The sequence below is a fragment of the Orycteropus afer genome, unplaced genomic scaffold (assembly GCF_000298275.1).
Source record: "Orycteropus afer afer isolate SDZICR_OR568_19922 unplaced genomic scaffold, OryAfe1.0 scaffold00143, whole genome shotgun sequence".
Lineage (NCBI taxonomy): Eukaryota > Metazoa > Chordata > Mammalia > Tubulidentata > Orycteropodidae > Orycteropus > Orycteropus afer.
The window spans coordinates 3725454-3737137 of record NW_006921730.1 but is presented as its reverse complement, the minus strand read 5'-3'; the positions used below and the strand labels follow the sequence as shown (position 1 = coordinate 3737137).

Sequence of the window (11684 nt, the reverse complement as noted above, 5' to 3'; positions counted from 1 at the left end):
CCTACTTCCATAGTGATACTGCCTCGGAAACCCAAGGAGGGGTCGCTATGAGTCGGGTTTGACTCGATGGCACATAACAACAACAACAACAACTAGCTAAAATTCTTATCCCATTTTCAACAACATGAAAAATCCTATGACTCTCTCCCCCAGGCAAAATGAACTCATCCCTTATCTAGGCTCCTTAGCACCTTGTTCATAGTGCTACTTATGTTGTGCAATGGCTTGTTTCTTTTCAATCTGCCATTTTTTTGAGGCCAGGGACCATATTTTTATTCAACTTTATAGTTCTCTCCTCTCCATCCAGCTCTTGGCCCAATATTTACACATAGAAAGTACTATATGAAGAGAATAAAAGAATATTTTATTCCATCAGAGAGCTCTTTTCCTTGTTTACCTGACAGGCATCTCTCTTTCTCTCCTAACATGCTGAGCTTGAAGAGTCCTGATCAGGAAGAGGATGACAGCAGAAGAGACAAGGAGCAGTACACCCACAACGGCAATGGTACTGCCAATCACCAAGGGTTCTGACACAAATTCCTCACAGTGTTCACCTCGATACCACCAGTTCTCGCCCACTCGGCATCTGTAACAAGAAGTCACCAATTCCAAAAACTGAATCACTCTGCCCAAAGTAACAATTAACAGTAGAGTTTTCAGGACTAGAGAAAGGTAAAGAAATAAATGCTGACCATATGAATCTTCATTAAAGAGTTCATTATACATCTCAGATGATCATACAATTTAAGGATATGCATAAAGCCTGGCACAGACCCAATGACTGTAAATGAGTGATTTAATAGAGATAAATTATTCATTCAACCTCCTTATTTTATTCTTTTTTTATACTTATTTTTGTTGTATTGTGAATATATACAGCACAACATAAACCAAGTCAACATTCTTCAACTTATTCTCCCCCTCCTTTTCTGAGTTGTTCCGCCTCCATTGTCTTGGTCTGTGTTCTCTAGAGAAGCAAAACCAGTGAAGTTATATATACATATATAGAAAGAAATGTATCTCAAAGAAATGGCTCACACAGTCATAGAGGCTGGCAATTCCCAAATCCATGGGTCAGACATCAGGCTGGAGTCTTCTCCTCACTTACGTAGCTGCGAGGTCTGATGAACCCAAGATCAGTAGGCAATGCAGCAGGTCACTGGCTGCAGAAGCTGATGAATCCAAGATCAGCAGGTAAGATGGCAGGCTGTTAGCTCACAGGCTACAGATGCAACAATCCCAAGATTGTCAGGCAATATGGCAGACCACTGGTTCAAGTCCAAGAACCGGAGGTCAGATGATGGTAAGCCAGATGCAGGATCCAGATCGAGCAAAAAGCCAGAGAACTTTGTCAGGATGTCCTTATATATTGGAAGCAGGTCACATCCTGAGGGAAACTCCCTTTCAAGTGATTGACTGCTTATAGCTGGATTACCTTATATCTATCTCATCATGGGAGATGACTACATGATAACTGCTAAATATTGAGAATCATGGTCCAGCCAAGTTGGCACACAACCTTAATTCTCACATCCATTAATATAAACTCACTGCCCCCTAAGCTTCTTATATAATCTTTCAAGTTGCTGTTGTCAGTTTGATCCCACATAGATAGATCTCAAAAGAGCTCAATGCTCAAGGCAGACATTCTTTAAGCTGAAGTGTAGTTTGGTTTTGAGAACATTTCAGGGGATATTTTTGGTTTAAGTTTAAGGCTTAAACATCATTTCAGGGCAATAGTTTCAGGGATTCACCTGGGTCCTATGACAACTTGAAATTCTGTTTTGTATTTTGCCCCTTTTGATCAGGGTTCTTCTATAGAATCTTTGATCCAAATGTTCAGTATTAGTAGCCAGGAACAATCCAGTTCTGGTTTCATGGCAAAGGAAACAGTTGTTCACAGAGGCAATTTGCCCTGCATTCCATTCTCTCCTTCTATTCCTGACTCTTCTTCTTCCTCTATTGCTTCAGGAGAACAGACACCAATTGCTGTACCTTGGATGGCTGTTTGTAAGCTTTTGAGACCCCAGGTCCTACACAATGAACTAGAATTTAACCTCCTTAAATGGATTAAGGAAAACAGACCCAGAAAAGGAAAGTGACTGGCCTGAGCTCACACAATTAGTCAGCCCAGAACTGGGTCTAGAATCCAGATCTCCAGATTTGTAATGTCCTTTCACCACACTGCCAAGATTTCCAAACTTCAAGTCCACAGATTCGTGTGAAAATGTCTTCACTTCCCAGAACAGCAAAGAAACCATTGCTTTTCATAACAATATTAATTACACTGGAAACCAAGAGACTATTTTTCTCTTAATCTTCTAGCTAAATTTTACACTTTTCCCTCTGGAATAGTCGATTGTTACCATCCATTTCTTCTGTTTTTGGTATCCACACCATCATTTGCCAATTTTGACATTCAAAGATTGTCTTCTTGTTATGTCTCCTTCCTTATTCTCAGCATTCTCTCCTCTTACACTCATGAGACTTGGTTGTCTATGGTTGGGAGGTTGTTTTGTTCAAGAGGAGTGAGCAGGGAAGGATGATCAGGCTACCTGAATGTGCTTACATGTCTGCTGCATTTTAGGGTCTACCATTAAAAAAACAAAATGGAATCTTAGATATTTAGATAAAAATATACTTGCCAATACTCCAAAGACTTCAAAATTTGCTTTTCCTTAGCTTTGAATACTCAGAAGGATCAATAGCAGCCAAAAGTCATTAAGGATATAATCCAAGTAGAACAATAAAACTTTGTTTTCACTTTTGGACATAGTGCATAGTGTAAAGTGGTAATCATATGCTTAAAACTAATTGTAACACTGGTTGTCTTATTATCACTACTAAGAACTATAATACAAAGATCTCCAACTATTCCAAATACTATCAGTAGGGTAGCTACTAATATTTGTTTGATATTTTTCTTACAGCTCCCTAAGAACATAAAATAATCACTTGAACTGCATATAATGCAGGCCTATTAACTGACCTGGTAGGAGCTCTGGTAGCATAGTGCCTAAGGCACTTGACTGCTAACCAGAAGGCTGGAGGTTCAAACCCACCAGCCACTCCTCGGAAGGAAGATGGGGCGATCTACTTCTGCAGTGATACTGCCTCGGAAACCCAAGGAGTGGTCGTTATGAGTCAAGTCCGATTCGACAGCAAATAACAACATTAACTGACCCAGTATTTACAATAGAACTATATGGTAACCATCTCTTCTGTAAATATAATAATTTCTATAATAAATATTACTATTTTTATCCAATATAATAGCAATTATATTGCTATTATTAAACCATATGTATACACCTTTTCTCTTTAGAGGAAGTATTTATAAGTTTGTGAAGCTAAAACCTCTAACTATAACATACCTACAAATGGCCCCATGCCCAGGCATAATGTCACACTTTCCATCGTTCAAGCAGAAGTCAGGCTGTAGGTCACAAACACTCTGACAGGGCAGCTCTTCCACACTCAGGTATCCAGGGTAGCATCTACACTCTGCTTCTCCACTCCAAGGGTTGACCAGACACTCAGAAAATTCATTGCAGGCTTGAAACTTGCAAGGGTTGGCTTGATCACCTAAAATCTCAAACAAAACAGAGAATGGTGCAAGGAAAAGCAAAGCACAGAAATTGAGGTACATGGACGCTATCCACTAAAGCTCCCTCCAAAGTACCATGGGACAATTCTCCTGAACCATTAAACTATGCCATCATTACCAACACTACAAAAAAAATGTTGACTCATCTTTGGTTGATGAGCTTCCTCCAAATTTCTCTCAAACCCAAAGCCTAAATCATAAAATCTCATGACTTGGGTCTTTAAACTCCATGCCATGCACTTGTAAATCAAAATTGAACAGAGTGTTTTTGTACTATTTATTCCCACCAACCCCACCCTGCTCTAGTGCATCTCCACTCTGCACACAGTGCTACATGAATGGAGAGAAAGAGCTCAGAGAAGATCTGGCAGGAACCAGAAACATTTTGAGCAATTTGGGAACAATAATGTTTGTAGAAAACAATATTAGAAAAATAAATCAACCTTGCCCCTGCTCCTCCATTCCCAACAATATTCTGGCTTAAGTAACTTTATTTGTCAGATGGGATGAGGGGAAATGATGTTTTAAAAAATGAATTAGGACAATAACTAGCTAAAAATGAATTAAGACAGTGGACATGGGCCCTCTATCTTACTATAGTTCATAGTTCACCATATATTCTTCATTGGTGAATGGTACTCTGTAATTGGCAAATAGGCAAAGGGTGACACAGATACCAAAAACTGAGAAAATAGGTGAAAATTACCCATATTATTCTCTATGAAAAAGCGTAAAGTTTGGCTAGAAAGAAAAGGGATAAAACATTGTCTCTGCATTTCCAGAGTCATTAAATGTTGTTTTGGAAGACAAAGATCTCCTTGCTGCTCTGGAAATTGAAGATAAGTTTGCACAAGTCTGTAGCCTTGGAGTTTGGAAGATCTCTGCAGCTAATCGCTCTTGGTTCTGCATGAAAATATGGGGATCACTGGCAAGATGGTCACAAACAAGGAGACTATAAAGCGTGTTGACAGATAGCTTCTACAAGGGGACTGCACAGCAGGATTCCACTGTGTTTTTCCTAGGTCTTCACAGCCTTACCCTAGTATTCATTTGGTGAGTCTATAATCATAAAATAATAATTTTTTAAAAATGGTCTAGCAGTGAGGGATGGGGCAGGATGGGGAGATGGTATGGCACAGCTCTGCTTTGTTATAGAAGTTCAAGAGTTTCTGATATATTGCACGTGAAAACAAATTGTGCAAGAGACAAGTCAATCTTATCCTAGCCAATCTTGAAATAAAATAATATTTTAATCTGAGAGGCTTTAACTAGAAATATACATGTACTAGTAAAATTCTATTTAAAAGATTTTAAAACATTGTGACCACTTTCTTGGTGTGGATAAGTGGTAGCTGAGAGGAAAATAGAATCCACAAGAGGAACATGGAACATGTTGCTCCCTTTTACTTTCTGACCCAAGAAAGAGAATAAGCCTAATATTTTAATCATGTAAATAAAAGACTTGTTTCAGTCTCTTTCCAGTTCTTTGTGCTGATTAAAGGAATATGCACAGAGTAGATGGCTCTGTGTTTGGAAGAGCTCCTTAATGACTTTATAGGAAAACAAACATAGACTTGAGACAGAAGACAGGGATCTAAATTGTAGAATCAATTACATTCTGATTTTCCAGCAGTAATCTGAGAGAAGGGTTGATGGTTTCAGGAAAATGAACATGGAGGAAATGTGGAGTATCTGGAAAGATATACTGAGTTGCCAGAGCAACATGGTAGCTGGCCAGGTACTGGATATAAAAGCTGACCTAGTAAGAAATTCCTTTGAGAGGGTGGCTGAGGAATCTTAGGGTGGTGATACCTAACAGTAATATGTTAAGTTGTTTGGCGTGATTAAAGCTTTCTCCAGTTATCCACTTACCATGAGCAAATATCTGAAAGAATCAACAGCCTTGTGTTAGAAGTTTTTTGGGAAAATCAAAAGCAGGGGGCTGTATTTGGTTAACATAAAGAACAACTACAAGGGTCAAGACTCAACTGAAATTGGAAATTTAGCAAGAGGAACTTGGAGCTGAAAGTGATTAAGAGAAATTTTAGTTTGCTGAGAATCCCTAGAGTTAGGGAGAAAGGATTCAGATGAGATTTCACCCTGTCCATGGCATGGACTCACGCTAGTTCATTTAAATATTAAAGGAAAATATGACCTATAAACCTGGATGACTGACAGGTAACTGACTTGTCAGTAACATACAAAATTGAAGTAAATGAGCTGATTTATTGCACTTCTTTAGTGGATTGGCCATTACAAAAGTTTTTTAAAATCATAACTGCTTGCATTTACAGGGCTTGCCATATGCTTATATATGTATTTTTTGTTTAATCCTTAGCATAGTCCTGTGAAACACACAGGGCAGGTATTATTATCACCATTAAACATATAAGGGAACTGAAGCTCAAAGATAAAGTAACTCATCTAGGGTCACACAAGTGATATACAGCAAAGAAAAGAACCCAGATATTCCAAATTATAATTGCTTCTCCTACTACATCACATGGCAAAGAATGAGCAAACAGCCTTATATTATTTAAGTAGCAAGAGATTTGGAGATTTGGGAACTGGCTAAATCGTTTTCCTAACTTTTATTGAATAATGGTCATTCAAAGCTTTCAAAGGAAAGAATGTTTCTTTCCCAGTTAAAGAATAAGGCTCACTTCCTAACAAGTTTGAGAGTAAAGACATTGAAGAAATATGAAACGAGACAGTCTACCTAACTCCCACTCACTACTCTCCTCTGGTGTATGGAAAGGAAAGAACAAAACTTAAGGATCCAACAATATTCTCTGCATCCAAGTCTTCTAACTAAAAACAATGGTTCATTTCATTCAATATATATATATATATATATATATATATATATACTATATATTCAATATAATATATACTGAATGTGCCTAAAGCACAATGCTAGGTTCTGGCTAGACAATGGTTAATAAAACTGGAATCATCTCACTTCTTGTGGATAGTTTAACTGGGAAAAATAGCATTTAAGCAGCTTCACATATAAATTAGCATTATTACAACAGTGACAAATTCTATGGCAGGTGGTATGGCTTTTCTAGCCATAAGTCTTTGTAAACCCCATGGTGAAATTTGCTGTGAGCAACTGAAGAGCTCCTGATTGTAAAAGTTATCCACCTGGGGTATTTCTGTTGGGAGTAGCACAAAGCAATGTTCTGGGAAGTTCGTTCTCTCTCAGGTGCTTAGAATTCTGATGTTATGATTGATTGGTTTGGCCACTCTGCTAGCTCAAAAGGAGGCCTCCTAGAGCCAGAAGAGGTCTCTCTGACTGCTGGCTGAGAAAGATGTGCTGCTGAGAGACACGTGCTCCTGAAAGACACATGCTGCTGAGAAGGAGACACCGAGGGACAGGCATTGCTGAGAGAATGGCTGAGAGAGAATGCTGGCTGAGATGGCGAGCTGAGAGAGACTGAGTGTTCTTCCTGAACTTGAATTGTAGCCTGATGCTTCTCTAATAAACCCCATAATCTGTGAAAAAAAAAAAAAAATCTATGGCAGAAAAGAACATGGTGTTATAAGAAAGACTAATAGAGGAGATCTAATGTAGTTTATGGGTGAGTCAGTCAAAATCTTGAGGAAGTGACATTTAAACTGAGGCATCAAGGGTGAGCAGAAGGCAGCCAAGAGAAAGAAAGTGTTTCAGGCAAAGGGGATAGTACGTACAAATGCTTTAAGCCCAGACAAAGTTTTCTGTATCTGAGGGACTAAAAACTAAGCCAGTTTGACTAGAACTTGGTGAGCAAAGAAGTTAGTTTCCAATGGAATACTTCGCAATACTAAAGAATAACGTAGAATCTGCAAAACACCGCATAACGTGGATAAACTTGGAGGACATTATGCTGAGTGAAACAAGTGAATCACAGAAGGACAAATATTGTATTAGTTCATTATTGTAAAAAGTCAAAGAGAGGTTTATATATGGAAGGAAACTTTCTTTGCTGGTTACTGGGGGGAGAGGGGAGGGGAGGAAACACTGCAAAACTAGATGAAAACAATAAATAAATAAGAGAGGTTATAGTTTCATTGGATAAAACTGGAGAAGAAGATACAAAGCAGGCCTATTGAACCAGGAAGCCATTGACAGGCTTTAAACAGCAAAATCAATTAAATTTAGAAGCAACACTAGGCTGCTGTCTGGAGAATGAATATGAGGAACAGCAAGAGAAGAAATGGGAAACTCATCCAAATGCCAGATTATGGTGCCTTGTACTCAAGTAGTTCCAGTGGCTACATTAGATATTAAACATTTATTTAGAATTCATAATCAGTACAGTTTTATAAGGTATTGGAAATTGAGGTGATGGAAAGTGAAGTATGATTTCTCATATTTCTGGCTGAAGTAGTTCAGTGAATAGACCCTCCTATTATTGAGATGGAGAAACCAAGAGGAAGAGTAGATTTAGTTAGAGGGGAAAGAGATATGGAAAACAAAAGCTCACTCTTAAATTTTGTTATTTTGAGATACATATAATACATTTTAGTAGAGATTGTCAAAATAATAAGATTTTTAATCTGGAGCTCTGAAGAGACATCTACTCTAGATATAAAAATGTGGGGAATTATTGACATTTATATAAGGCTTAAAACAACGGGAAATGGATGCAATAACTTGGGGCAATAATACAGCAGGAGAAGAGAGCCCAGGATCAAATCTATCAGGCTTGGTAACATAGAGACTTGGCCAGAACAGATTCAGTGGATAAATAAGAAAGAGAGCCAGATAGACTGGGTGGAAAGGAAACAGGAGGCGATCGACATAATATGTGTATACAATCCTTTTGAAAAGAGAATGCTATGGCTGTCCTTGGAAGAGATATTTTATTAATTAACAAGGTATCTAAAATGTGTCTCACATAATACTACATAGTACTCTTATTTTCCCCCCCGTAAGTCCTAGATTCATCTTTTCTCAATGTAAAAGAAAATACACAATAATCACTGGATACCATTATGAAACCACCATAGTAAGCAATATTATTACCTGATTCTACATCAAGGGAGTATTTATCAATAGCCAAGTTCATAGTTTTGTAGGCAGTGGTGCAAAAGTCTTCCAGAATCATGTATACAGCATTGTTGACATCAGCAGGTACAGACCTGGCGAATTTCATTCGGCTGTTCACCACAATGCTACCGTTTCTGAAGTTCAGGATTTCCAAGTTCTGGAATCCTGTGAGATTTGACTGGAGATAGGGGACCAGCTACAATACATGAAAAGTGGTAAGTTACTATTTCTTCAATACATTAAAAAAAAAAAAAAAGGGAAAAACCCCTCTCCTATTTTCCTAATTACATTCTCTTTCCATTACTTAAACTGTTAATTAACAAAAGAACAAATCAGGAACTATTTGAAAGTGATCAGATTTTCATAGTGATATTCAGCCCCATGACACTTGCAGAACACTTTTAGATGCCCAGAGAGTTTATTTTCTGTTTCACTAAAGGATCACAACAGTGAAGGCATTCTCCAAACCAGTTGACATGAAGTCAGTTCAGACTCATGGTGACCCCATCTGTGTCAGAATAATCGTGCTCCAGAGGGTTTGCAATGGCTGATTTTTGAGAAGCAGATCACCAACACTTTCTTCCAAGGTGCCTCTGGTTGGATCTTGAACTGCCAACATTTCAGTTAGCAGCTGAGCATATTAACAGTTTGTACCACCTGTGGATTCTGAAAGCATCCTAGGTACCTGCAAACTTGAGTTTCAGATAAAAACAATACTTAGAAAATAAATCTCATGCTTATTTTGGTCTCAGAATTCATGAATATCATCTTCAGTCTCTAATCTGTCACATCCCTCTTGCTATGCTTGTGCTTTCCATTTCTTGCACCTATCTTCTTGTTTCTCTAAAAATCCTAGGCCATGGTATTATTTGTAGATGATAGGAAATGAATGTTCACAACGGGTAACCCTTTCCTTGGATTAGATCTTGTGCATTAGGGGATGGAGGGAACATTCATGAAATCTATGGTTGCCCATGTTTTACTTTTTGTGCTTACCAATTCTAAGAATCTTTCCTCCAGGGCTTTATATTCCAAAGAGTTCTTATTGAACAAATCTTCTGAAAACATAATATTAGTCACTCGGAGGCTGAAGAAAACCACCAAAGCTCCTGCTGTCTGAGTACGACTAGAGTCAGCTACTTTTGTGGATCGAGCCACGATAGCCATTTCTGTGGAGTGAATATTTGTAGACATTTCCACGTAACTACCAATCTTGCCATTTTCTTCCTGGGTTAGCTCATGCTGGTAGTAATCTGTGCCTAACCGGTCCAGTTCTAATGAAATATCCTGTACGCCCATAATTACTTCATCCTCCAGTTGGGTGGAGCTTGCAGTTGGAGGCAATTTGGTAGACTGTGTCATGGAAGCTTTCAACCAGAGCTTGTCCGTGCTCTGTGTTGTATTTGCCAACGTGTCACTAGACAATTTCCCTAGGAAAGAAGTTCTTGCCCAAACTACATCTGATTCTGGCAATGTAGTCCACAAAGATTGCATGTCTGGCTTCACTGATGAAACCTCACTGTCAAACCATTCATGACTGGATGACCCTGAAATCTGTTCCATATCCTCTGTTAGGACAGAGTCTGTTTGATTTGGTGTATCTGTAGAGGCAGAGATCTCTGTAGATGCCAGCAGAAGAGGTGCTTTAGTAACTGACTCATATTCAGTGTTAGGTACTTTTGATGTATTCTTGGAGAGAATTAGAGACAGAGATTGGATTGTGGTCTCTGAAAAAACAGGTACAGTAGGTCCATCAAGGAGTTGTTCTTCTGTAAGGTTTGTGGGTCTATCATCTTGCCCATCTTTTGAAGCATGCTCAATAATTTGATCTGTTGAACCTATTTTGTCATCTATAACTAGTTTATCATCTATACTCTCAGTTGGCAAAAAGGAATCTTCATCTTCAAGCCATGACTTGGAGAGTGGTTCAGTCCTCTTCTCTAATAAAGTCTCACTCCATGGCCAAGTAATCAGATCTACATTTTGCCCAGACCCTGAACCTAAATCACTCTCAAATATAAATTCTTTTTCCATGTATGTGTCTGGCTGCAAAGTCCTCACTTCTAATTGGTCTTTGACTTTGGAGGACACAGAATCTAAGCCAAAGGGTGTGGTTATTTCTTCAGCAAGAAGATCTAACGTGGCAGGGGACGCCAGATATGGTGAGGATGTCAAAAGCATCTCAGAGTCTTTGATGGGTGGTATTGTTTCTTTTGGCACATGATGAGTGAATGGACTTGATGTCAATGGATTAACAGAAAAATAATCTTCTGATACTTCAACATTGGTTAATCCTAAAAATAAAATTTTCCATTAATTAAGCTACAGAATTACCAAAATACATTCCTAGTTCTCCTAACACAACTAGCTACATGTTTTTCCCATTAAGTTAGCAGAGATGGTTGCTGCCTTTTCATCTGCTATAGCCAGCAAACAACAAGAAGATTTAATAATGTTTTTCTGAAGTGGGACAATCATTCATGAATACATTCCCTTCCCTAAGGATATCATGTCCTCTACTATTAAAATAATTCATCTTCAAATGCTTGATTTGTTTTAACCCATGAAACTAAGGAACTGCTGATAGCCATACTGACAACAAAGAAACTAAATCCAGTGGGAACTTAAGAACTCTAGGCAATTTAGTTTTTCTTTGAACTCTCAATTTCCCTATTATCTTTATTACTTAGCATCCTTCAAGTTCACCTAAGGGTCAAAATCCTAGAGTCATTTTTTATATCTTTTGTCCTTTTCCTCTTTCACATGTGTGTCAGGTGCCATTGAGTAGATTCAAACTCACAGAAACCTCATGTGTGCAGAGCAGAACTGTACTCCACAGGGATTTCAAGGTTATGACCTTTTGGAAACACGCCACCAGAGCTTTCTTCACCTCTGGGTGGGTTCAACTGCCAACCTTTCGGTTAACAGGTAAGTACTAAATCAACTGCACCACCCAGTGACTTCACATACATACTTTAACCCTAAGTCACACTGATTTTCCCTTTGTGCCAACGTCTAGAAGATCATTCACTTCATTTCATT

At 38.4% G+C, this 11684-nt stretch overlaps 1 protein-coding gene across 1 annotated transcript in view; it reads right to left on the bottom strand.

Moving 5' to 3' along the window:
- Positions 1-11684, bottom strand: part of IMPG2 (interphotoreceptor matrix proteoglycan 2) — a 202011-nt gene that overhangs the window by 2759 nt on the left and 187568 nt on the right. Inside the window, exons 13-16 of the mRNA XM_007945804.1 lie at positions 9639-10936; positions 8619-8838; positions 3375-3585; positions 404-586 (exon numbers count right to left, since the gene is read on the bottom strand). Coding sequence (XP_007943995.1) covers positions 404-586; positions 3375-3585; positions 8619-8838; positions 9639-10936 — 1912 coding nt within the window. The remainder of the gene's footprint in view (positions 1-403; positions 587-3374; positions 3586-8618; positions 8839-9638; positions 10937-11684) is intronic.